The 27,997-nt window shown below is 42.5% G+C and overlaps 1 protein-coding gene across 1 annotated transcript; it reads left to right on the top strand.

Annotated features, from left to right (window-relative positions):
- On the top strand, positions 1-27,698 carry LOC121868619 (venom phosphodiesterase 2-like). Its single transcript, XM_042369438.1, has 15 exons — positions 1-82; positions 8,948-9,052; positions 10,713-10,865; positions 11,810-11,953; positions 13,416-13,526; positions 14,118-14,225; positions 14,958-15,189; positions 15,556-15,637; positions 16,435-16,570; positions 17,149-17,334; positions 18,295-18,532; positions 19,382-19,564; positions 25,802-26,006; positions 26,311-26,461; positions 26,970-27,698. The coding sequence occupies exons 1-15, from the start codon at positions 71-73 to the stop codon at positions 27,159-27,161; spliced, it is 2,238 nt and encodes a 745-aa protein (XP_042225372.1). The 5' UTR covers positions 1-70; the 3' UTR covers positions 27,162-27,698.
- Positions 27,699-27,997: the final 299 nt, after the last annotated feature.

Below are 27,997 nucleotides of genomic sequence, written 5' to 3'. Positions count from 1 at the left end.
CCCAGCTCAGTTGCTCGCTAGTGTTAGACGTGACCACAACACACACACATACATACACACACCCACAGTGATGGACGTCAAGGTATGTATGCCTCTGTTTCTTCTGCTGCTTTTCCAGTGCGACAAGTGTAAATTTTGTTATTATTACATTCAAGACTGTTATGTTATTTGTGGCTGTGATTTCAGTTTTAGGTGATTGCATGAAACTCCGCATCTCGCCTTCTGTATTGTTATTAATTACGCTAAATGACGTCATGTTATTTGTGACTTGGTTTGTGATAAGTGATGTGTATTTCAGGAGGTTGATGAGTGCGATTGGTGATTTCATATAATGTGTCTTCATAATATATTAATGTCCTCTGGCAGAATGGACGGTTTTTCCACTCCTCTGTTTCTTCATATCGTTATTAAGGCGTCCGTGGCATTTATGATATGTACAACTGTGATATATTTGTGATTCTGTGTCATGTTCAGTGATGTGAGAGTGTGTGCTTAAGTTCTCGTCTGATTTAAGTCAGCCTGGATTGCTCTATCTGGTGACTGCTATGAAGTGTGTATGCTTTCTTACCTTCAAGACATTTAGAAACTTGATTATGTTATTTAAAGGTATTTTATTTCAGCATTCTGAGGTCGTTATCTCCATTGGTTGAAAGTCAGTCAGTGTGTGCTGGGACTCGTCTTACAGCTTACAGTCTGTAATGTAACATCAAAGAACACTGTTATTTGGGATTTATTGTTGATTTCATAATGCCGTGTAGGCTGCTGGAGAGGTCGTCACACCTCACGTTCACGACTGCATCAGTCTGTTATTGATGAACATTTTTTTTCCGTGGGTGACTGAAGACTGTGATCGTGATCCCAACGATGTATTTGGCGGTCGAGTGGATACAGCACTGCCTCCTGTACTGAAAGTCGCTGATTCGATCCCCGGGCACTCCCAGTCCAGCCAGCTCTACCTAACTTTACAAGTTAGGGAAATGACGGCCAAGCTGCCTTCATGTATAACTAACACTTGTATAAACTGAGCTGTAGTTACACATCCTAATGAGCCTTTCGCTTTCATGTATGTACAGAACAAAGCTAATAAAGCACTAAGTCTTATATCTAGCAGCGCTAGCAACAAGACTACGAATGCTATTTCACAACTTTATGTAGCATTAGTGAGACTCACTTGGATACTGCTGTTTAATTTTGGTCATCGTACTTTGGAGTGGTTGTCTGTCTGTCCGTGTCGTGTGCATGGCTCACGTTTTGGCTTCCGCAATTACTTGTGATATCTGGGAAATTTGACGTTATTTTTTTTATTGTAATTTCTCTGCTGAGTTCGTTGTATCGTTGGTTGCTGGATAGTTGTTCCATATTGTTTGTTTGTCTCATGTGACGTCATCCTCTGTCAGTTTTTCGGTGAAATTGGTGTCGTTTAAGAGCTGGGTGGCTGAGGTCTACCAGTGGGGATATTCTTGGTAGTAGTGTGAGTTGTGGATTATAGAGGAGCAGAGTTGTGTGTGTAGGGAGAGTGTTATTACCTGACCCTTAGTGTATTTAACAACTAGCGCTTAAACTGGGAATAACTGTTGATTGGTCATCTCTGTGTAGTGTAGATGTGGGCGATATATAACTGCGCTTCTACATTGTGTGTGTGATACTGAGTGTCGGGAATGACATTGTTCCCACACTGTCTTTCTGAAATCTACATATCTGTACTCATGTATCTGAGTCATTATTATTAAATGAAATTGAAATTGTATTGCTATTTATTTTTGTTGATAAATATAGTTTGGTCAATGTTAATTTATAATCAAGGTTCAGTGAATATTACATTACAGTTTCACAAGAGCTGTAGATGGAAAACAACCCCCCTCCCCCCCCCCCCCCACCCCCATCCCCAAGCCGCGATGAAATAGTGATGGATGTGAGTTGTGCAATCATCCCCAGTTGTCTGTAATCATAGAATCATCTCACCCACCAGTCTTAAGCGGAATTTCACAGTCAAGCGTAGATTTTTATTACAAGATGATGTGCTTGTACTCAGATGGTTCCCCTCTAATCAGTCGCTCTATCCTTAACTTGTAAAATCACCCAGTTTTCCTCGCCGCCCAGTCAGCTATGGCCAGGGAGGGAGGGAGGTGTTATGTCGTCTTCAAGGAACAATTTGGTCTGGACTAAGGGATTCGTATGCATTTTTTTTACCTCTGCTTATAAATGTCATCAGGCGTCTAGCTGGCTCATCTGCAACATGAAGTGACAGTGTACAGTAAATGGCGTCGAATTTCCATTGACACAATTCCATTATTTGATTCGCTTTTACCAAGTTAAAAAGGAAAATAAATATTACTGCACAAACCTTGGAGATTCTGAGTACTATTCACCGTGAGAGTCGCACTGAAGGAAATTATCCATAATTTACTTGTGTTTCCGTGATGGCAAGTTAACGCCATTGAATTATGTTGTTTGGCCTCGCTCAGGTAGTCAAGCTCAGGTCATGTAAGCGACCAAGAGGGGAGGGGAGGGGGCTGTGCCGTCGAGTTTCTTCCCCCGATAGTAGTTTGCACATCCCGGGCACCACCACCACCAGCACCCACGACCTTACCTTTGTGTTTAGGATCCTCCAGCATTAAAACATGGACTAGGACGGGTACCTGGAGACCCACGTGTTGGCTGGAAATGTCACTTCCACCGTGCAGGAGTGACAGTAACGCTGAGAAAATTTCCATGTACAGTACACTTAAAAGATATACAAATAGCAATACAATTTACTGATAATTACAAAATACAACAACACTATTTATGACACACACCCACACAGTAGTCAGCTAATCATAGAGCTAAGCTGTTGATTAAGGAGACAGAACGCACATGGACGACGAGGAGCTGCACTGTGGATGGGGTGGGGGTCGGTCTTGTTTACCTGCTTGGCTTGTAGTTTTTGCCGCCAGGTGAGTCACGGGCGGCGGGTGTCCAGCTGATGAAGGTCGACAAACACGCAAGCGTCGCAGATTGTACGAGGGGTCCAGAATCTCTGTAGACACAATGGCGGTGATTTTGCATCCATGATAAGAAGGGAAAGTTTAGCATGACTTGCACGTAAAGTGGGTTAATCTTAAAACAAAAACCTGGTGTTATACGGGACAAGGGCAAGTGATAATAAGGTTTGAGATACAAGTTCCCTTCTAAGGAATAAACAGATGCACAGGGAAAGCGACCGGGCAGGTCCTTATAGTTGTTTTGATGTGAATACTATTTGTTTTGTCTACTAAAACTAGTCACATTATTTTTATTTAGTTACACCATGGGTATTGGGGTATAGGTCTAGTATTATCCATCCCGTGTTGCATGACATTCTGAGGTCCTAACAGCCGGCACAACCTACTTTGGAAGATTAGTAGTTGTATATATCATGACAGGGGTCATGTGGAATGACTGGAAAGAGTTCGGTGAGTCAAGCAAGTTCCACTGACATATTATATTCATGAATGCCGTTGTTTCCCTGGGATGATTGCAACACCAAATACACGCTCGTTCGTTTAGTTTTAGACAGTATAAAATAACCTACTTTTATCGCGTCCACGTAAAGCCAATGTTAGTGTTTTTTCCACTCAGGATAGAATACTCCCTTTCTATTACTCTTAATACAGGAAGGCCCTTCTCCCCCTCTTCACATGATAGAATAGTCTCATGCTCTCCGACATAATATAGTGTGACCAGGCAAGATCCTCGTCTGAGAGGTGGGTGTTCCTCCTCCACACAGTGAGGTGGGTGTTGCCTCGGCGTACTCCAGGATCAAGAAGCTTGTCTCACCTCCCTTGATTATCACGTCACGTCGCGTTCCCACTGTGCCATGAACAGACACACACAGACAGTGAGGGGAAGCAGACTGGGAGAAAGCAAAAAAGCGTGCGTGGGGTGTTTTTCCTCCCCTAAGATTCAGAAGTTTTTGCACCAAGGTCACCCAGAGTTGGGGCGCCCACACTAACATTTTCCACAGTCCATCGTTTCTCTCTCTCAACCTGCTGTGTGGAGGGCTTTACTATATAGTAATACTCAGAGTCATCCATATTTTATGATTGAATTATTTTTATTTTTTATTTTATATATTTATTTGTTTTTGTAGGTGGATGTATATATATTTGCGTGAAGGTTCTTGACTGCACGGTTGTTATCAGAAGTCAATGTTTGGCCAGAGTATTTCCGGTTCCTGGTGGACGCTAAACTCCATAATTTGGTACATCTATCAGATTAGCCAGTCATTATTCCCTTGACACCTTTAGGGATATCTATCTCCTTCTGAAAGGACATGTAGGTAAGGGGGTGGTGATTTAGACATCTATTTTGTAAGATTTATTTGCAAAGTCTCGTTCAGCAGCAATAAAGTGATTACATAATGACCCCCCAGTAGGTGTCAGGTGTTGTTGAGTATTGACGGAAATTTGGCCACAACTGCATATTATATGTTAAACAAAATAGGGCATAAATTGGACCATCTTTACATCCATTTATAGCGTTAAATTTACGGACTCAAATAACGATGAACAGTGGTTAATGAAGTCACTTACCTGCCTTATGTTTTTCCATAGCCGATATAACACACACACACACACACACACACCTACGTTTACCTGAGGCAGTCTCTTTGGTTGTGATATGATTTAAAAGTTTCATTTTACACTATTTCAGTCGTTCGTTGTGCTGTATGGAGATCACGTTGTCTGTGTGAGGATATTATTCGTGTTAACACCCGTATCTTGCTTGTGTGTGTGGTAGAAATGTGAAGTGTGTAGTGTATGTTTCATTATGAGTAAGATCCTGACATGCCAACAGTGGATGGCTGTAAATACTCTTGCTTCTCCTCTGGGTTACACAGGTGGATGTTACCAAGTAAAGGAAGATAATATTACGGTACTTGAAATACAACCATATGTAACTAAGGTGAGATTCTCAAAGATTCGTACGATAATACTTGCCTTTTGTCTGGAGTGAGTCATATCTTGGGAATGTATACAGTAGTCTGAGAGTAGTTTAGTCGCCATTTTGGTCTCCTTCTCTTTGCCATAGTTTATGTGAACCTGTAAGCTACTTCCAAGAAAGAATAATTGTTAGAACCTTTGATAATCCATCTCGTGATAAGTTCGCTATTAGTACTCTTTGGCGTAAGAGTACGTTGATGTGTCATTGGAGCCAGGTGCTGACCACATCAAAGAAGGAACTGTGAGGTGTTCTGTGGTGAGCGTCTGGTGTGTGTTTACTAAGGGTGGTAAAGCCTGGTCTTGTTAGCGGACTAGTTTTTTAATCAAACATTCCAGGTACTCAAGAAAAAGTACCTGCACGCTATGACCGCCGGGGCGTTATATGTCCTGGTTGTTTTGTGCTGCCGTCACCTATCTGTGTGGACGTTGCCTAGCAACTGCCAGTGGACTGTCATTAGTTGTCATACATACATTGGAGAGGAGGGTGACAACTGTGCATATAGAAGATGGAGTTTGTTTTAGTCTTAAAACATCACACAGCACTTCACCAAGATGCGTCAGCCAGGTGTGGAAGGTTACTGTCTCATCGTAACACTTTTTTTTTTACTTCTTTATACAGTACTGATGTTTATAAACTGTTAACTCTTACGGCATCATATTTCTTGTCAGCAAGATTTTAATTGGGTGTGTTTAGGTTTGGGGGATGAAATATTATATTAACACTAACAATAAGTTTACTTCACACCAACATATTGTGGTGTTATCCAAATTATAATAGCTCACACTTCACTGCACTATGCAGATCAACAGAAACACTTGACATACACAACTGACCGTATCATAAAGGTCTCACCTTCAACATTATCTGGAGACTTGTGGAGTATGAGTCACAGGGGAATAACGCCGCCGTGGTTTGACGTAATCACACACACTCGGTCTGGTACAGTAGCATCATCTAGGATACTTTCAATGTGGTAGAGTTTCACCTGAATCCTTACAGGATATAAGGGTAGTCAGGACTCGCATCTCACACAGAGATGTTCAGATGAGGTGAATCAACTTCCTCTCCCTCAAGGATGAAGTGCTTTTCTCAGCCACCAGGTTGTCGTTTTATGTTAGGTCAATTGTTCGCCGGAAGTACACATCTTCCGGAGAGCTACTACCACTCCAAGGGGGGATCAACTTTTCACATTTTTATTGTGTTCTGCGGATTTCAGATTTGCCCCGCACGGGTACTAGTTTATTGGGCACCCCTTTGCATCCTGTGCAAGGCGAAGTGGCAAAGCGTTTACAGCGTTTACATTCTTGCCTTCTTTGACACAAGTGCCGATTGCTGTTAGCTGGCGTCCGGTAAGGGGGTCGTCACTCTGCAGTCACAACATCCTGCGCCTCCCTAGTGCCAACCCATAACATTTGATCTGTCATTTGTATCATTGTCGAGTTCGTTACACAAGTGTGTATGGAGGATCATGCTTCCTTTGAGAGGTGAAGGTAATAGAGTGGTGGAGGAGGTAATAGACTGATGGAGGTAATGTGTAGGTAGAGGAGGTAACAGAGGTGCGTAAATGTGTCAGGGTGTGAAAGTGTACTTTCATCGGTTGCTCGTTGAGGCTTTTCCCGCCCTGTCCTGCAGCTCTCACAAACAGCTCGGTGTGTGTCCGAGTCTTTCACTTAAGGAAGACAAGACAGGCAAGAAGAAACAGACGGAAAGGATAGCAGAGAAAGAAAAAAGAATCAAGAAAAAAGAATGTGGATAAGTAATTCAATGCACATAAGACAAAGAGTAGATGGCTTGGTCTGCAGAAACCTTGACATGAACCTTCGAATTGCTGTCACCGGTTTGTGATAGTTACTCTCTCTCCATGAAAGATCACCGGACCTGTTGACCTGTGTTTCTATGATAAACCGTGTATATATATATATATATATATATATATATATATATATATATATATATATATATATATATATATATATATATATATATATATATATATATATATATATATAATCTCTTGTCTGTAAGTCTTGTGTTGTTAGGGTTCGTCGTGTTTGCAATTTATAGTTTATTGCAGGTAGTTAATTACATTGACTTGGTTGGTTTTGAGGATCAATTGACAGTTTATTTATTGCGCGTCACTTTTTGGTCTTAAGTTGAAACAATGAAACACGATGCTTAAAATGTGTCCGGCGTTGTCCTTGTGTGTGTGTTAAACTCAGATTTGATGACACTCGGTAGAAATATTCCAGGTAAGACCTTTCATGGGATCACACGTGAGCGGTCACTGACATAGTTTAACCTTCATCGGGCGACCACAACATTAAAAAGTCATAGTTATGTTGAGACAAAATAACTCATTTTTTACTTCGTGTTTTTTTTTGTTCGGGAGTTTAGTGAATTTTAACCTTTGTAAACTTGTTCGTAAATGTCAGCATCGGAGGTGGTTTTTACGTGTGAGTCTTCTATATTTAGGTTGACATGTTAGCCAGATGTTTGTGTGGTGTTATGTGGAGAATGTTGTTAACCATGTGTTTGTGTGGTTATAGGAGACTGTTGTTAACTAGATGCTTGTGTTATGTGGAGGATGTTGTTAACCAGATGTTTATGTGGTGTTATGTGGAGAATGTTTTTATTTATATACTGTATATCTAATTTTAGTGGCCAGGGGCAGCAGTTGTGTTGTCAGTCAGTAGGGTTTGAAGTGCTCGCAAACCTTGTAAACAGATCTTTAACGCACACTTCTAGTTCGTAAATAGCCTAAAAAAACAGGTTATAAATTTTTTTGTCTGACTTTAGCGTCAAAGGACAACAGTTATGGTGGAGTTTATCAGAACTTTGAATCCTCTCAGTAGACTTTCACAGTATACTTTAACTCCATAAATACTGTAGTAACAGAAAAGTAATTGCACGTTTTTTTATGGAGTACGTCCTTGTCCCGAGCGCCAGGCGGTAACGGTGTACTCTAACACCTACAAGTGAAGTACCCCAAGGCGAGCAGTGGTGCACTATAAAAATAAACTTGACGGCCTCAGCATATTTGAAGACCGTCGGTGCCTTCTGGCCTACACTGTATGTCTGTGGTCCGCACCTCCCTGATTGTGCAACCTGTTGCCACTGTTATAACGGAGCGTTCGTCTTCACCAACCCGATGAAATTGAATCGAAATGCTGTCAGTCATTCCCCAGTTTCCTAAAACGAATATACTGTATTATCATTATACTGGTTATTCTCCTCTATAATTTACCTTTAACATCAAATATTAATTTAAGATACATATTTAGATTCATTCAGCCCAAACTTACTTTTTTAATTGCTAGTTACAGAGGTTCTGCAACTGGGTGGAATGGAAGTATTGCTTGCCTCCTGTTCCAAGAGTCATTGCTTCGATCTCAGGGCACTCCGAGTCCATCCAGCTGTAATTGTGCACTTAAATTTACACCATTCTTGGAATTTAATACTATTTAAAGATATAGGGAAAATCTTTTATCTGTATTGCCATAATTCCATGGAAATTAATGCATGTACGATAACATTTACTATTTAAAGCCACCCTTCACTTTCCTAACCAAACTTTAACGGAATTACATTAGGTTAGTTGAGGGTGAAGATGCTCATATATAATTTGTAGGTACTTATTTACATGGACATCCATATATGTAGAACTGTTAAAAATGCCGAGGGAAATAAGTACTGTATATATAAATCATCTCTATGTCGCAGTTATCACTCAAACACAATATAAACACTGACGGTTGGTATTATTATGTAGATGAGCGATGTTCACTCCTTACCCGTCGACTGGCTGGTAGAGAGAGAGAGAAGAAACACCTAACTATTTATTCATTTCTACATAACAATTGGCATGAAGATTAAACTCAATAGGGAAGTTTTCGCCACGAGAATAACTAGATTTTACATGAATTCAAATAAATGTCTATTGTTCTGTATTTCCACCTGTTCTGACTAGCTTTTCTGCCGCAAGGTATTTCTACTATCAGCTGCGTTGAACGTGGCGTGGGCGGCCTACACGATGCCCGCCCAAGACACCTCTACCTGCCCGCCCACCTTCCGCAACAACCACCCACTGGCGAGTATCTCACCCTTGCTTCCACCCGATTACGTCTGACACCCACTGATGGACTGTTTGATGTATGACGTTAACTGTTTGATGTATGACGTTAACTCTTTGTTGTATGACGTTAACTGTTTGATGTGTGACGTTAACTGTTTGATGTGTGACGTTAACTGTTTGATGTGTGACGTTAACTGTTTGATGTGTGACGTTAACTGTTTGATGTGTGACGTTAACTGTTTGATGTGTGACGTTAACTGTTTGATGTGTGACGTTAACTGTTTGATGTGTGACGTTAACTGTTTGATGTGTGACGTTAACTGTTTGATGTGTGACGTTAACTGTTTGACGTTAACTGTTTGATGTGTGACGTTAACTGTTTGATGTGTGACGTTAACTGTTTGATGTGTGACGTTAACTGTTTGATGTGTGACGTTAACTGTTTGATGTGTGACGTTAACTGTTTGATGTGTGACGTTAACTGTTTGATGTGTGACGTTAACTGTTTGATGTGTGACGTTAACTGTTTGATGTGTGACGTTAACTGTTTGATGTGTGACGTTGACTTTGATGTAAGTTTTCTGCATTCCCTCACAAATATTTCTCCTGCTTTATACAATTATTACCAAGGATGTGTGTGTGTGTGTGTGTGTGTGTGTGTGTGTGTGTGTGTGTGTGTGTGTGTGTGTGTGTGTGTTGCTAGTTTTACATGTATAATTTCCTATTTCCACAAGATAGTAAACAAACAGTATGTATTTGCTTTGTGTATAAAATGATGCACCTTGATAGTTTCATTGTGAGCAAAATTATGTGATGCTAATATACGAATATTTAGTTTAATTATAATATAGGATTTACTTCTGGCGGATTCCTTGATAGTGGCAGATGACCCTATAGAGCGAGTCGATTGTATAAAAAATTTAAAAGAAAAACTGGCCTCCAACTTGCTGGTATGACATTGCTATGCCCCTAGCAACCAGTCGCCATTTACGGATTACGATAGTTGCTAAGCAAGCTCCTCCCCGTCCCCCCCCACCCTCCCCCCCAAAAAAGCGTGTAGTCTATAGGTCAGTTGCAGTGCTTCTGAGGTAAGAGGGTTATGATAACTGCCCTGGGTAAGACCAAGGTCCTCCCCTCCAGCACAGGTCACAGCCCCAGTTACTGCCGGCCTTAACTATGTACCCACTCTCATTTAACAGTGCTCACATTAGAGGCTCATAAGTATTGTAACTTGAGAGTCTACTTTAATTAGATTTGGACTCAGACTACCAGAACCTACCTGGAAAATGCTAGGCGAAGGAAACGCACTTAGGATATATCTGTAGGTCGTACTTGTATCGCACAGTAATAATATTTCTGATGAATGAAGCAGCAATTTCTGGAACTATTTATACATATCTAATATCTTAAAACGTTGAAGTTAATATGTCAAACTATTTATATATAAAGTTTTTAAAGATTAGAGTTAAGATTATGTAACTTTTTGTACCTTTACTATGATTATAATAAAGGGAGTTAAAATTCCTGTAATTATATTGAATGGCGTTATGTTTTTTGTAGCAACTCTCCTGTTGATACATCTTACTACACGGAGCGAAGTTTCCTATAACTGGTAATGTACTTATGTTTATGACTGGGTAATATCAATAACTATCTTGACTTTCCCGTCCTGCAGATCTTGGTGTCGATGGACGGCTTCCGGGCGGACTACCTCTTACGCGGGAAGACTCCCACCATCCAAGCCCTGGGCAACATGGGAGTGCGAGCCCCCTACGTCAAACCTTCTTACCCTACCATCACCTTCCCCAACCACTACACCATCGCCACCGTCAGTATAGCTAGGGAAATATATTTTTAGCTTCCTAGAGACCTTGACTAAGTAGAATATTTGAGGGAGGAAGGAGGGATATAAATAATTATTTTACTAGTCCTTAAATTAATAGACAACGTAAATTATCTGAGGAGTAAGGAAAATTGATAGATATAATTACTTTACAACTCCCAAATGAGAGACTAGGTTGATTAAGAGAGGAAGTTTGTGGCTCTTTACCTCACTCCTCCCTGTTCAGAGGTTGACTACGTGGAGAAAGGTCGGCATTTTGATTTAGCTGATGGAGTTGATACACTTTGTTGGTTGGAGTGAGTTAGTAATTTTATGATGATCTAACAAAGCATAATCTAATTCAAGTTGACCTCACCTGACTTAACCTATCTTAACCTAACATTGCATAGTCTGACCTAAACTAACCTAATACAGTATAACCAAACATTGCCTAACCTAAAATAACATTTTATATTCTAATACAACGTAACTTAATCTAATAAAACATTGTATAACCAAACCAAACTAAACTTAACATTGTGTAACTTAATCCAACCTAACAATGCATAATCTAATCCAACCTAACCAGATGTAACTTTTGTATAGATTCCCTCCCAGTGTTTAGTACACCCCCCCCCCCAACCTAGCCTGGGTAATCTTTCCTACCTTAGCTAAAGTTAATCCATCCCAACCTCATCAAAGCAAATGAAACCTTTTTCGTGCTGATTATAAATGATCACAATCACCTTTGAACTTAATCTATTCACCTTAAAATTAATCTAATCTAAAAAAAAATTAGTGTAATCATTTCTTATGTAGTCAAACCAGATCAAACTTAACCTGATCTAATTCTTCATGTAAAGAAGTATTTTTTAATTTGACGTAGCCTCATGTAGCCAAGATAAATACGACATCCTACTAATTTCATGGTGAACCTCCTCTTCCCGCAGGGGATGTACCCACCGTCGCATGGGATCATCGCTAATAAGTTCTACGACCCGGTGTTCCGCGCTGAGTTCCGGTTAGGGAATCCGGAGAGCTTCAAAAAACGGTGGTGGGGAGGCGAACCTATCTGGCGGACAGCAGAGAGACAGGTCACTCACTGGTGGTGTTGGTGTCTTTATACATGCAAGCGGACATGAATCCGTGAAACACACACACACACACACACACACACACACACGTATTTAACAACATTCATTGCTATTCATTAATTCTTACCTATGTAAAAAAAAAAATTCATGCTACTTCTCTGCCACAAGACTTCAAAATAATGTAGTCTATCCTTGTCGTTGCACACTGCATCACCTATTCCGTAAAGATCATTGCTATTAAAAACTATAATATTAAGACAAGTAATTTGAAAGTGTTAAAACATTATTGTTAAAAATTACAAATATATGCAACTTTAAAATGAATACAACTACAATAGTATGAAATTAATGTATTTACCATCAAATTAGTCATGAACTCCCAAAAAGGTCGTTATTAGGTGAAAAGTTGAATTACTGTTGTGTTGTGCCGTCTTCATGATGGTGCGAGTTGTTTTACCCATATATATATATATATATATATATATATATATATATATATATATATATATATATATATATATATATATATATATATATATATATATATATATATATATATATATATATATATATATATTGTTACGACCGTGTCGTATTTTTTCTATTTTTTTTATATATAACGTGCTCCCATGTTCCATATTATTCCTGTAATGATGTGTTAAATTTACTATTATATATTCTAGTCACCTTACCCTGTGCTGTTAAGGTTTTAACTGTCATTATTTGTTCAAGCCCATCTTATTTCTTCATTTTGTATTGTAACCAGCATTCTTTGTTCTCTAACGACCATCTGCATCGTTAAACGACCCACCGGCGGGTCGCGTGGCGGGAGCCGACCTTATATATAGGACCCACCAACTGACTCGAGTCAGTTCAGTTCTCTTGTCATACAGTACACATCCTTTGAGTGTTACTTGTTACTTATACTTAATTTATTTGTGTTGTTCCTGTCGCCACCAATGTGGTATATCTATGTGAGTACCTATTTATGTCTCTGTTTGTGTCCATCAGTATTTGCTTAGTTGTATTCAAGTAATTCAGTGTTGTTTCACGTTAGTTAATTTCAGTGATAGTTTTTACATGTTTATGCTGTGTTAACGTAATCCAATGCTTTATTTTTATTCTTTTGATGTTTCGATGTTTTGTATCACTTGTGTCTTAAAAGTTTCGATGGTGAATCAATTTGTTGTGACAGCCTACGAGGCTCTTTATTGTGTTAATATTTAATCAATTAAATTCTTAAAGGTTTACTTTATTTATCTTTATTCTCTCAATTTACTTCACTCTTTGTTTGGTTACGCCTAGAACCTGGATATTTAAGTAAATTAAGAGACGGCGTAACAATATATACTGTAGTCACATATCCTGTGTTGTAGAAAACTTGTGGTACTGTACGACCTTATGTATTGAGTATTACAGCACGAACAAGTGAAAAGATAAACTCATTTTGTCGTCTTCACAGGGCAAGCGAGCAGCGACATATTACTGGCCGGGATCAGAGGTGGATGGCAACCAACCCACCTTCTGGTTCAAGTATAATGAATCTATCCCCTTTGAGCATCGCGTTGACCAGGTAAGTCCCCAGAGAAGATATTTTCAGATATTCGTACACCTTGAATAAACTATAGACTCGTAGGACTTTGGATTTTCTAATTAAGGATTCATACGTTGAAGGAAAATACATCCTTTATATTTTGTATATTTTCCCAACCAGTCAGACTTGTGGAACACCCTGTTTTTTACTAGGCTGTAAGATCAGTGTTTCTTTTAACTTATGAGAAGTAGAGTACAGTAAAACCTCTATATAACGGAAAACTCTCTCCATACATTCCGTTAGATGGTGGTTTCATATCTAATGAATCCTCGATATAACGGACTTTCATCTTTATATACTTTGTTCGGTGGAGGTTTCACATATAACAGGTTCTCGATATAATGGATTTCCCCCTCCATATAGTCCGTTAAATGGAGGTTTTACTGTATTCATCTACTGTAGTATTAAGAGAAGTATTGCCCCCTTGTAATGCCATGTTTACAACCAGTGCATAATTCCAAGTACAGTCTGATCACTCATTTGTTTCCTGCTCGTGAATGTTGTAAATGAAAGGAATAACTTGATAATTTACCAAATGGTTCACCGCTCTCTCGCACGTTAATGTTTCAGGTACTGGCATGGCTGGATTTGCCTGCTGAAACGAGGCCATCCTTCATGACGCTTTATATGCACGAGCCTGACAACATGGGCCATATCTACGGTCCTGACGCCCCTATGGTACTGTCCCTAAACTTCCCCTGATACTCTTGTGCTGTCACCACCCATCACCTCGCACCCCTTTACTGTCACCACCCATCACCTCACACCCCTTTACTGTCACCACCCATCACCTCGCACCCCTTTACTGTCACCACCCATCACCTCACACCCCTTTACTGTCACCACCCATCACCTCACACCCCTTTACTGTCACCACCCATCACCTCACACCCCTATAATGTCACCACCCCTCACCTCACACCCCTATAATGTCACCACCTCACACCCCTATACTGTCACCACCCCTCACCTCACACCCCTATACTGTCACCACCCCTCACCTCACACCCCTATACTGTCACCACCCCTCACCTCACACCCCTATACTGTCACCACCCATCACCTCACCCCTGATGTGTCCTCCTGTTTCCTCATTTTGACATTCATACTGTTCGATTTTTCCGTACTTACTGTGGTGCTCTCAGTATTGGTATGCTACTTTATTTTTCATTATTGTCACTGATAGCATAATTAGTGGACATTTTTCATTGTCATCTTCCTCACAAGGTCAATCTATAAATTGCATTATTTATCAGTCACCTTGTTAAATATAATTTCTTTGTCATAAAACGCACCTTATTTACAAAGTCTTACCCGAGTCTTACCAGTCACTATTCAAACTGTATCAGCAATTAGTTATAATAATGTACTCGCCAGTCTCCAGAATATAATGTGGACTTCCCTAAACAGTTGAACACGATGTTAACTCGCGTTGACAACATGGTGAAGCGTCTGTTGGATGGTCTGAAGGTGAGGAACCTGTTCTCCTGCGTCAACCTCCTGGTGGTGTCCGACCACGGCATGGTGGAGGCTGGGGAGCAGAGGGTGTTGCGCCTCGACAGCTACATCCCCAATATCGTAAACAGGACCAGGTTCTGGGATGGCGTCTTCGGCAGGATGACCCCTAACGATGGCTCACAAAGTACGGTGCAGTCTATAATCTACTATCTGGGAGATGTTAGCAATTAGATATAAACACTGATTCACAATTCAAGCTTGATGAAAGGTTACTGTTGCACTTGATATATAAAATTAATGATATAGCTATACTGTATATATGCATTACAAATTCAGTTGCTATTTCACCGATACACTACTCTGTTTCATGGTATTTGTAGTAGTGTACTAGTCAACTTCTGTCAGAAGAATAAAATTATTTTGATTTTTACCTTCCAAGATGACCTAACACATTCTTATTTTCCTGCAACTTGATCTCAAACAGACCAGTCGGTCATCTATGGAAACAAATACATAGCTTCTTTTAACATCATAATTCCTGCATCCCCAGAGACCAAGGAAGAGATGATGCGTGCTCTATCGTGCAAGAGACCTGAGATGCGAGTGTACGAAAAGACGTCACTCCCCATCAGGTATGTGTTTGAAGGTCCTAACCTAACCTAAACCTAACCTAACCTAACCCAATCTAACATCATCTAATCATAACTGTCCATAACATAATATAACCGGCCTTACTTCAAACTTATTTCCTTTACGTCTTATCAGTCTTATTGCCAGACAATAGACATTTTCATTTTTACAAGACCTGGCATACTTAGTTTAGAGGGATACATCCGAGGGCTTAGCCGGAATTTTTTTTTTGGGGGGGGGGGCAGTGATGTGTGTGTGTGTGTGTGTGTGTGTGTGTGTGTGTGTGTGTGTGTGTGTGTGTGCATAAATTTCACTGCGATTACATTTCTAACCTAATCTTCAGTGGATAATTTTCATATGGCTCAACTGCTACCCAAGAAAATTATTGTTGGTGATCTCGGCCCATATTATGATTGGGCCGAAATCACTAAACTGGGCAGAGGTCACTGGGCCGAAGTTACCACTGGCCGACTTCACTGGCACCTTTGCAAGGGTATATAGGAGGGCCTGCCTTTTCTGCCGTTGTTTCGTTGTTTGTCTTGAAGAACCTTTGCCTACCAAAATTTATCTATACCCTGGACGAGGACTATGTGGCACTGTACCATAACAACGACAATTGTCCGATCTCTCCCTGTGCTTTATATTTGTAAAAAAAAAAGTTCTTTCCTCTTCAGTCATTATTAGTGGTGTAAATTGAAAGACCTATATGGCATGTATGCTTACCACATTAATAAGTTTAGTCGTTAGTAGATGTGGCAACCCAGTAATTGTCACATCAGTAATTAGAGTACCTTTGCAGGTGGCACGTGGGGAGGCAACGACGGATAGAGGACATCGTGTTGGACATGGACGCTGGGTTCTCAGTGGGTGGTGACAACACATACAAGGCCGATGCTGGCGACCATGGTTACGACAACTATTTCTCCTCCATGAACGTGAGTATGGAACATCCCTCTTTCTTATCTTCTTACTCTCCTATGAAACATTAGTGTCTACATTCTTAATATTCACCAGAATTTGATCCCTGCTCTGTTAAGGTCAAGGATATGTTGGAGACGTCTTTATTATCTATTAATGGGAGACATAAAGCCATGTTAATAACCAGTTAAGAGGGGCCTGTCGGGACAACAGAGCATTTGTGAACTATCAAGATGTAGGCGGTTATTGGCAGTTGCTTCATCCTACTTATCTACTCGAAGTAGTTCCACTCAGGAAGGCCATTTCAGGCAGTCTTCAAAAACTCAATTGTTCTATGTCACTGTATATAATTATTTTGTAGGATTTAGCCCCAAAGTGGACAGCTGCCCAATACTGGTGTGTTTGTGTTCTGCTTGTATGTACTTTACAGTATACGAGATATCCAAGTTTTACTGAGAGGAGGAGTTAAAGAAATGTGAGAAATTTGAATGAAAAATGTTAGCACTCCATGACACAGCCATAGGTTTCCATAAACTGGCTGAGTTATGGTGTTACTTTGCATCACAGTTTAACATAATTTTTTTTCTTCACTTAGGCTATGTTCGTAGCCCACGGCCCAGACATCCGCCAGAACATAGAGGTAGAGGCCTTCCAGAACATAGAACTATACAACTTGATGTGTCACCTGCTGGGGGTAACACCAGCCCCCAACAATGGCACCTGGGGCTCCCTGCACCGCCTCCTGGCCCACCCTCCTCCAGCACCATACTCCGCAGCAATGGTGGGTTATCCTTACTAATATTGTCTGTGCGTTGGAATATATATTTACTTATTTAGTTACGAATATATATTTACTTCTTTAATTACGAATATATGAGAATCTTTGTGTGCTCGTCTGATTTAAGAAACAAACACACACTCACACACACACACACTTAAAAAACTATTTGAACTTACACTGTCATCTGGGTTAGATTGTTCCAAGCTGCATCGTCTGATTATATTTTCCAAACATATTTGAAACTTTTTAAAGGAAGTGATGTCCAAGTTGTATTCTTGAAGTGTGTTTGAATGTCATTCCATTTAAAATATTTTCAGTCAACCGATGCCATCCTCATGTGTGATGGTTGGCGACTGTCTCCACTCTAAACGTTTTATGTATATCGTGTATTTGTAGCGTTAGTCTTAGAGTACTGTATCTATTTAAGGTTATTTTCAGGGTTTGACATAAAGTATTTGTTTAAATTACACTAATAGTGTACAATTGATAGGTAATGGAAGGTTGTGTAGAGAGACAGATACCTATATTGTGGTCCTTTTGTACTTCATAAGAAATTGGGAGTGACATCGTCCATCTGTACTAGCACGGCTGAACTGAGTTTAATTCAGTTTAGCTGGATGTAGCTCAGTTTCTTGAGTGATAAGGTGGTGGTGCATAGAGGTGCCGTCATATATAAGGTTAATAATAACAATCGCATCATGTTGTAACAAGGCGGTTGTTAAAGCAGCAATAGCCCCAGCATGATGCACAACTTAAAGTTTTGAATTTGAATCTCTTTGGCTAGCACCTAACCAGTCTGCTAATTTTCATTAAAATCGGGGCAACTTATTGTGTAGTATTATATTTGAATACTGTACACAAATTTATATACAGACAAAACTAAAAGTTTTATCCCTGCACCTAGGGGAGGAGGTTAATAAATAAGTCACAATATGACTAACCACTTCCTTACGTTTTCAGGAATTCCCGCCTCCTATAGCAAAGGTACCTGCATCAGGGGTACTGTCATACGGGTACTATGAACCTCAGGTCTTGTGTGAGGGAGATCTTCATGACGATGATGAGTGGTTGGAGATGCTACAAGAGGCACAGGAAGAGTCCAATGAGGTTATAATCAAACACCTCCCCTGGGGTCTCCCTCAGATGGGCAAGACTGGAGACTTCACCTATATGCTGCTGCAACCAGACTTCGTCAGTGGTAAGATTGAACGATAGAATGGATTATTTTTAACGATGTTAAATGATTTCAAAAGGCAATGTCCGATAATTTGAAAGATATGGACAACATTTCTCTTTTCCAACAGAATAAGAAATAATTGTAACCTTGTTGTCTTCCTTACAATTGTCGTTGGAGTCGATGGTTGAATCAAATCATGCCTGGGAGTTTCATTTATTGGCGGGAATTAATGGGGAGTGGAAAATCCCCTACATTTTAACACTTCAATATTAATCTAATAGAACTTTTTGTTCTAGTTTTATTGTGACCCAGGTGGGATATATGGAACTGCCTTTATTATACAAATGGGGTCCTATATTGTATGTCTTTTATTTGTGGTGCATTTCTAGAAACGTGTTTTACAATGAAGAAATCTAAATTGATCCATCCTTGACACCATATTGGAGTATTGTAATACAAAAAGTTTGAGTGGCCGCTTTGTCTTAGGTTAAAGGGTTATCATCCCAGTGGATGTTAGATGATGAGTCTCTTTCTTGGATTCGTTCTCCTGTGGTTGATCTTTTGGGGCATTTGATTAAGGGAAGATTGAGTCTTAAGAACAGAGGGTAAGGGCTGCAACGATATATGTTCATAATTCGTATATTGTACTTTATTCACTCTTAGATGTTTAAGTCAGTAGATGTAATTCAACCATGAAAGATAAGTATTTGAGCAATACATGTACAGTAAGAAATTTTGCTGTTCTTTAGATAATCTTAAAATTACCTGTATTACCACACGATCTTAATTATTTATTTTTTTAAAACGTCATGGTTATATTAATGGCCTCTTCTGTCATCCCGTGATACATCCCTCTCATCCTGTCCACAGCCTACTCTTCCCTGGTAAAAATGCCTCTGTGGACGAGTTTCACCCTGGAGACACAGAGTAGGGGCAGCAGGGCATTCAGCTGGAGAAGTGACGTGAGGCTGGGGGTGGACCAGCGAATTCCCTGCAGTGCTTATCAGACTCTAGCCCCTCTTCAGATCTCTCCCCAGCCACTCTTTCCTCCTGGTGAGTCATATGACCATGGCGCTACGTGGGGTATATAGAGGAGCATATTGGAATTTTTTCAAGAATTAATTGAGGAAACTAATGGTATCATTTGTTACAACCAAATTTATTATTTCTAATTAAAAAATTCCTGTGGGGAATAGTCACTGTGTAAATACTTACTGGCACATTACAATCGAACGTTTACATAAGTTATTTATACACAGTTGGTAAAACCAGTTGACTTTAAGGTCTTTGTTACTAGAGATAGATATGAATCTTAAAACATTCAAGGAATCCTTTAACATTATGGAAAAATAATATTTCCTCTGCCATAAAACGTTGATGTTGACAGTGATAATGATCAGCTTAAAGCTAGAAAGGTTATTTCATTTAATGTTTGGTCGAGATAAAAATAATTCAACTGGTTATATGGGGAACGCGCATGCGTGCGGAGTGTCAACAAAGGCTGTAAGAGACTGCTCCGTAAAATTCGTATTTCTGACGAATTCAGCGAGTCTACCAATCCCAGCCTGTGCAGACAACTATAGTAAGACCCAGTTATCAGCACAGTGGCATATATTTTTTTTACTTTTGGACTTAGTGTCATTTTTGGGGGATAAAACATCTTGTCCTACCGCCCGATCCCTCTGAGCAAAGTTTTTCAAGTTTGCGTAATGTGATAGTGTGACGTAGCAGTGACGTCATTACCACTCCACCTGACTGCAGTGTTGCCAACGTGCCCTATGCCCGCCGTTAAACGCTGCCGTTCGTTGGAAACTGCGGCAGTAGGTGACAGTGATGCTGACGACTTTCTTCTTGAAGACACGTCAAAGAAGCAGAAAACCTCAGAAGTCAGGGTCTCCAGCAGGGGCCACGGCTCCCCCTTGCACCCCTTCTGGGGCTGTAGAGGGTGGACTCATCCTGTCATCGGGGTCCCCAAGTGAGCTTCCATGTGGCTCAATGACCGACCCTCCGCCGACGATGGACATGGGGATTCCCTTTGTCTCCCTGCCCCGTCGCGCCTTCGTCGTCTCGCCTTCCCTCGGGACTTGCCTCTGAGCACACGGACGACCTGGTTCTTCCGTCACTGCTCTCCACTTCAGGACTCAACACTTCGCCTCCGCCGAGGTCCCACAGCCGTGATAGTCACCACACAAATGAACGAGACGGTACGCCTGCTCCTCAGGTGGGCTTTCCTGCTCCCCAGGGGGAGGTGATGCTGAAGTTCACCATCACCCCAGAAACTCGTCGTACCAAGGTAATGGTTCGCCACGTACCCTGGGAGATCCCTATCGACGATCTTCGCCCTCTTCTCCCACAACTACTGGACATGGAACGCCGCATCAACCCGGTCTCCAAACGTCCATCCAACGAACTCATCGGCTGGTGGGTGGGCCCCCTCCCTCCGAAGGTGAATGTAGGACCAATTCACAACTGTCCTCTCGACCGATTTATCGGAACCCCGAAAATCTGTGGTCGTTGCCAATCGTGGAAACACCGCACCTGGGAGTGCACGAGGATGGTCGCCTGCGGTTTCTGCGCAGGTCCTCACGAAACAGTGGAATGCAAATCGAAAATTCAGAACAAAATCCCAGTTATTCCACGGTGTGTCAATTGCCATGGCAGTCACCACGCCTGGAATGCCAATTGCCCACAGCGTCCTGGCACTCGCCCGGGGAAAACTTACCTTGTACCACCGCCCTCGTCTCTGACGAAGCCCCTGTCAACCAAACCTCAATCCTATCCACCACCGCCTCTTCCATCCACCAAGGATTTACCATTGGTCTCCTCTCATCTACCATCACCCCTATCACCCCCACCACCCATCCTTTCTCCCCCCTCCCTCTCCCTACCGTTCTTGGAACAAGGTCGTTGCCGGCCCTGCCACACAGTCACCACCATCTCCTGCCCACCCGGACCCCAGCTGTCTCTCACCAGCACCACCACCTCTTACTCAACTGAACCCTCACCGTCCCTCTCCGTCGCTACCACCACCACCTGCCCAGTCGGGCCCTCGGCAATCCTCGCCGCCACCTCCAGCTCCTGTACAGGTACACCAAGTTGGTTCTATGGAAACAATCACTCTCCGTCTGGATCGCCACTCCAAGCAAATCAACCTTCTCTCTGCCCAACTCGACTTGTTTGTGAAAACAATTGCGACATTGCAGAGGCAACAACTCATTCTGGACACCCTGACCCAACAGGGGCGCACTTTGCAAGCCCTGATGACCCGCCTCCTTCCATCTCCCGAGATGAAGGATCCATCCCTCGCTCTCCCACTCCTCCCTCTCCATTTTTCTCAACAGAATTTGGTACCTCCTCTGGAGCCCTGTCTAGCCCCTCCGACTCATCTCACACCGGAGGCCGTTCCCTCCTCTTCTTACAATGGAACATCCAGGGACTTAGACCTCGCCCAGTTTGTGCTCTCCCATCAAGTAGATGTTACTCTACTTCAGGAAACCATCACAGACGATGTTACTCCACTCCGCCTCTCTGGCTATACTGTTTACACCCTGCCTCGGTACCGTGGGCAGGCTCGTGGCCTCCTCACCCTTGTGCGTAACACCATTCCATCTGTTCGTCTCCCTTCACCTGACTCACATGGACCCCCGTCTGAATTACTTTCTGTCTCCCTTACTCTTGGTGACCGGACCCTTCGTGTAGTCAATGTTCATTTCAAGAGTGATTCTCTGGACCCCCAGGTTCTTCATGACCTCCATGATGGGATTCCCACTATTGTTCTTGGCGACTTTAATGCCCGCCATCCCACTCTTACTCCGGATCATCCCACTCCATGTACCCTTAACGGATCACATCTCTCACAGTTTCTTAATGGGGATGATGATGTTCGCTTTCTTTGTCCTGACGATCCTACTCGCCTCCCCCCATAGTTTCCTTGATGTTGGCTCACTATTGAACGGTCATACCTCTTTTCATCCTACCGTCTGCACCGAGCCTGCTCTGTATAGTGACCATCTTGCCGTTACTACCCATCTCAGGCTCTCCTTCTCTGCCCCGACATCAGCTCCTTATCGATCCCCTCGCCTTCGTCTCACACAAGATGCTGTTCCTTCCTTTACCCAATACCTTTCTACCTGGGCGGATTCCTATGTTGTCCCCCAGTCCCTTGACTCTTACAGCGCTGATTTTGTTGATGCCGTGTATGACTCTGTCAATCGCGCTACCCCTCCACGCCCTCCCCGTCACCCCAGAAGTGCCACCAACTACTGGTATCGTATCCCTGCCATGAGACATCTCCGGCAGGTAACCCGTGATCTCCACTCTGCCATACGGAGGTCTCGGTCTCCAGAGGACTGGGAAGACTTCAAAAATTGGTGCTCCTTTGCAACTCAGGAGCGCCGTCGGATACGTGAGGCGGACTGGCTATCCTTCACGGGGTCTCTATCGTTCCAGTCGTCACCCTCTTATGTATGGAATCTGATTAATGCTATACGGGGTACTCGACGGAGGCCTCCTCCCCACCCTAACCCCGCCTCCCTTGCCTGCTCTTTAATGGAGGACTGGGCACGAGCTTCCTCCCCTGAGGCACTTCCAGATCCAATGCAGGAGGCAGTGCAGGCTCGCATCGATGCGTCTGAGCCTGTTGTTCGTGCTGCTCTTACCTCCCCTGCCCCCACTGATCATCCCATCACACAGTTCGAGCTTGACAGTGCTCGTCGCTCTAGAAAAGACACCTCTCCTGGGGATGATCAGATAACCTACTCCGTCCTCAACGCCTGTACTAATATTCCTAACGACCCCTTGCTTGCTATCTACAATATGTCTTATGAACATGGGGTTCTCCCGTCTAACTGGAAAAATGCCACTATTATCCCCATCCCTAAGCCGGGAGGTCCTGGGAAATATCGACCCATTAGTCTTACCTCCTGTGTTTGCAAGATGATGGAGAGGATACTCCATCGTCGCCTCCTTCACACCATAGGCGGCTTCCACAACTCCCTCAATGGTTTCATTGAACATCACAGCACACTCCATTGCTTCCTTTTATTGCAATCAGACTGCCCGCATCTCCGTCTTCCTTGATATCCAGGGGAGTCTTTGATACGGCTCGGCCTGCCCTCATTTTAGCTGAACTTGCGCGGTTAGGGGTTAAAGGGAGACTTCTACAATGGATCGCCTCTTACCTCACTGGACGTCAGGCCCGGGTTCGCGTTGAAGGCTCTGTCTCCTGTTCAAGAAATGAACCTCGGCACCCCTCAAGGTGGAGTCCTGAGTCCCACCTTGTTTAACGCTCTGATGCACTCCATTGCATCTCTCCCGTGGCCGACAGAAGTTGTCCACTCAGGATATGCCGACGATGTCCTCCTCCAAGCCCCTGACTACCTCAGCACGCAGGAAGCCCTTGATCTGGTCTCCAGAGAGTGTGATTCACTTGGTTTCCTTCTTTCAACTGCGAAAACAAAAGCCATGTGGCACGGTCGTGTTGTACCTCCACCCCTTCTCTTATCAGGAACGCCCTTGGACTGGGTTAATGAGACAAAATACCAGGGTGTGTATGTAACTCGCACACGTTGTCAGATCCCTGAAGTCCGCTATCTTCGAGACATATGCTTTCGGCGTCTCGCTCCCCTCTCTACCATGTGCAGGGGTTCCCTTGGTGCCACCATCTCTGTACTTCTCACCATGTACAAGTCCTTTGTCCGTTCCTGTGTCGACTACGTCGCCCCTGCCCTCGTCAACATAAGTCGGACTGCTGTCAACCGTCTCGAAGTTATCCAGAGGAAAGCTGCTCGTATCATCCTTGGGGCTCCTCAGTGGACACGCTCTACTTCTCTATATACCGAACTTGGTCTTTCCCCCCTTACAGGATCGTGTCCAGGAGTTTTACCTAAAAACTGCCGTTTCCATTCTACGGGATCCTCGGGGCAACTATGTCCAAACCAACTTGACTCTTGCTGTCCGAGACCGACCTCCATCTAGAAGACAGTGGCGAGGGTCACTCATCCGAGTCCTTCAGGAACACGACCTCCTGCCTGATATTGTTGTCACCCCTGCTGTTGGTTCGTCTCCTTCTCCCTGGCTGGATTTTCAACCTGAAGTGATTGCCCTCGGTGGACCGCTCCCGAAATCCCAGGTGAACCCTGTTATTCTCTGCAAATACCACCTCTCCAGGATCGTTCACTGGTCCCCAGGTAGGGTCGTCCTCTACACTGATGGTTCTGTTGACCCCGCTACAGGTAGGGCCGGGGCTGGTGTCTACATCTTCCGTCCTGATGCCCCTGAGCCTATCAAACTGTCTCAGAGTTTCTGACGGGGGCATCCTCCACTCAGGCTGAACTAATAGCCCTCCTTGCTGCCCTTCTCGCTGAGGAAGAAGCTGATGGTTTCTGCCCCTTGCTTGTCTGCTGCGATTCCAGGTCTGCTCTCGACGGGATCGCATTTGGATCAGGGGAAAATAAGGACCTCATCCTCCGAATACGAGGGTTAACATCCACACTTCAGGATGCAGGCCGTCCCGTGACATTCCTATGGATACCCAGTCATGTCTGTATCTTGGGGAATGAGGCAGCAGATGGCCTTGCCAAGACTGGCTGCAACAAGGCCACACCTGACTACGTTGTTCCTCGAGCACTCTTTCAGATTAGGACCCAAATTTCTCCGCAAACAGAGAGAAGCTCGGGAAGCAGCCATCCCCCTGGACTCCCCGCCCACCTGGTACGATGTCCTCCGTAAACTTCCTGACCTCTCGTATGTCTACGGGAAAGGGTCGCGGAAAGGGGACGTGATTGCTGCCCGTATCATCATTGGGTATGAGTTTGCTTGGGAGATTGGTATCCCCGCATCCCCTGAGCAACGCTCTTGTGCATTATGCAGAAGACCCGACAGCCGCACCCTTATCCACTACCTCCTAAGATGTCCCCACACACAACGCTTCCGTGACGCCTGCTGGTCCACCACTCCACGACCCCCTGACGGAGACACGATGATCCTCCCCATACTGGCCAGATATTTTGTAAATAATATTGATTGTGTTAAAGGAATATCCTTCCTTCCTTAGGCTTTAGTAAGCCCCTTTATAATATTTATACTGTATATACTTGTCACACTTGCCAGATGCTTCTGGTGTCATTGTACAGGGATACCTAGTGACAGCACTAGGATCCCGCTTCCTCTATCAAGGAATAAACAATTGAAATTGAAATTGAATTGAACTTGTTATATTTGTAGTTATATATACTGTACCGGGACATAGTAGTTATGTCAGAGCGATAATGTTAATGTTCCTCGCTCCAGAGTTCACCGGTAGAGATGAGTGTGGTCAGCTGCCTTACCTCATGTCCAACTCTGCCCCCTTCACCCACTTCTTGACACAGCGGTGGAAGCAGCTCATTGATTTTGTCAAGAAATGGAAATACAGGTATGGCATCATCAACGTGGTTACTGGACCTGTGTTCGACTATGATGCAGACACCTTCGTTGATGACCTTCATATAATCAGGTAAGAAAATTATGATGTAGTTGTACAGTTTACTCTATTTTTTGTTTTTTTACATTGTGATGAATTAAGAAAGCTACATGATAGTGATCCTTCTGAAGGACATTATAGCGACTAAGTGACTTGCATACAAGTTAGACGTAAAATATATGTACAGTACTGTAGCATGTGTATGAAAATCAAAGATGCCTAAAAATACATTATTAATATCGTAATTGAAACATTTAAGTGTCACTTTTGAAATGTTTTTACTGATGTTATCCTTTAACTAGATTTTTTTATGTTTCTCTCCGTGTGTGTGTAATAGCCAAGGCGGGGATCTGGTGGTGCCCACCCATATGTTCCTGGTGGTGACTCGTTGTATGGTATGGGTGGACAACCTCGCTAAGTGCCCTCACAACTATCTCGACTCCCTGGCCTTCGTCTACCCTCAGACTCTCACCGTCTCCAACTGTTTGGTAAGTCTATGCTGTATAATGTCGATCACCTGCCAAAAATTTTTGTATTAAATTTCCCAGATTTCTTGCACATAAAGTAGTTCATTAAATTTGATGTACACCTAGAATAAAATTTGTATGTTGTAAGATTTTCTGTTAGATGGTACGTTCCGTTACTGTTTTCTGGATTAGTTTTTCATGGACTGTTGTGCAAAGGTTCATTAAACTTAAGTGATCAGCTCCCACGTGACATATTGTATACTGCTACAGATTTACGACTATAAATTCACCCATGGTGTAATGTTCATAATTATCTGGGAGGCAAGTAGTTATGGAAATATTGGGTTTTTGTTATGGAAGAGGAACACCACAACACATCTGTTGCAGGAGCTAGAATGACTAAATGTGGGAGACTGTCTTACTCTTGATGCTGGCCACTCGACAGGTATAAGGGAATGGATAAAGTTTGCAAGAAAATAAATCAAACCTGAAATCTTTTTATCGTTTTCTAATTCCACATTTTCAACAGAACGCTGAGCAATTTGCCCGGGAATTCAGTGCCACCGTTCAGGATGTGGAGAAGATAACTGGTATTAAGTTTTACCCGCACCTGTACTACGAACATCAAGTGAGACTGCGGTTGAGGGTCCACTCCAACATATGGGGCCGCGAGTCCTGGCTCAACAGAATCCGTTCAGACGTCTTCGGCCTCACCAAGTAGATGTTACTTTTGTGATCCATCTTCAAGGAAATTGATTCTCAGTCGTAACTTAACTTTGAAGGCATCATACTGCGAGGAAACTAAAAAGAGAACCAGCTTTAAAAGACCATTATCTGATTGGTATTGTTTTAAGTGGAGCAGTTTCAAAGAGATGATAATGTATGTATTGAAACAGTTTCAAATGGATCACGTCGTGATGGGTGAAGCAGGCTCCAAAAGTAGTCAGTGGAGTAGTTTCAAAAGGTATCGATGGCTGAGGAAAAGGTTTCAGCAAAATCAGAGCCTGGTTGACGAATGGACACTTAAGGTTAGAGACTCGTGTGTTACTGTAGATAAGACTTTGTGTAGGGTAGATATCACTGTAAATAAAAGTTATTTGTAGATAGATGCACTTTGTAGTTAGATTACCATGTAGTTAGTATACAGTTATACGGTATTATATGTTTAAGATTTTCGGATCTTTTATGAGACTGAATCTAAATATAGGTCTTGGAATGTGTGATGTGTAATTTATACATTAATAAATGTTTTTCGAAATTTCTTATTAGTGTTGTCCTTGTTAAAGGGAATTATCACTTTGTTGTCCTGTCTAGTAAGAGAAAAGTTCTGGAAATATGTAAAGCAAATGAAAAGTTCCAGAGGATGCACTTGGCGTTGAAATGACGTGGTTATTTCAATATTTTCAGGATTGAATTAATGTAGACACTATCTTCGATTTCCCGCTGGGGCTTACTTACAAGTTCAGTTCTCTGGCAGTTGAAAATGAGTTTTCTGCGTTATACCATGAAGGTGCAAGCCTAATATAAATTCAATTTTTCATACTAAAAGGAAATCAT

This window comes from Homarus americanus, unplaced genomic scaffold (genome assembly GCF_018991925.1).
Source record: "Homarus americanus isolate GMGI-L3 unplaced genomic scaffold, GMGI_Hamer_2.0 scaffold59495, whole genome shotgun sequence".
Classification (NCBI taxonomy): domain Eukaryota; kingdom Metazoa; phylum Arthropoda; class Malacostraca; order Decapoda; family Nephropidae; genus Homarus; species Homarus americanus.
Note: the sequence above shows the minus strand (reverse complement) of the source record. Positions and strands in the feature narration are given on the sequence as shown.

What these genes read in the sequence shown, in the direction of transcription:
- LOC121868619 (XM_042369438.1), top strand. An exon ending in TTGAGCATCGCGTTGACCAG is followed by an intron (nt 13,527 to 14,117) that starts GTAAGTCCCCAG and finishes TTAATGTTTCAG; the next exon opens with GTACTGGCATGGCTGGATTT. An exon ending in CCCTAACGATGGCTCACAAA is followed by an intron (nt 15,190 to 15,555) that starts GTACGGTGCAGT and finishes CTGCATCCCCAG; the next exon opens with AGACCAAGGAAGAGATGATG.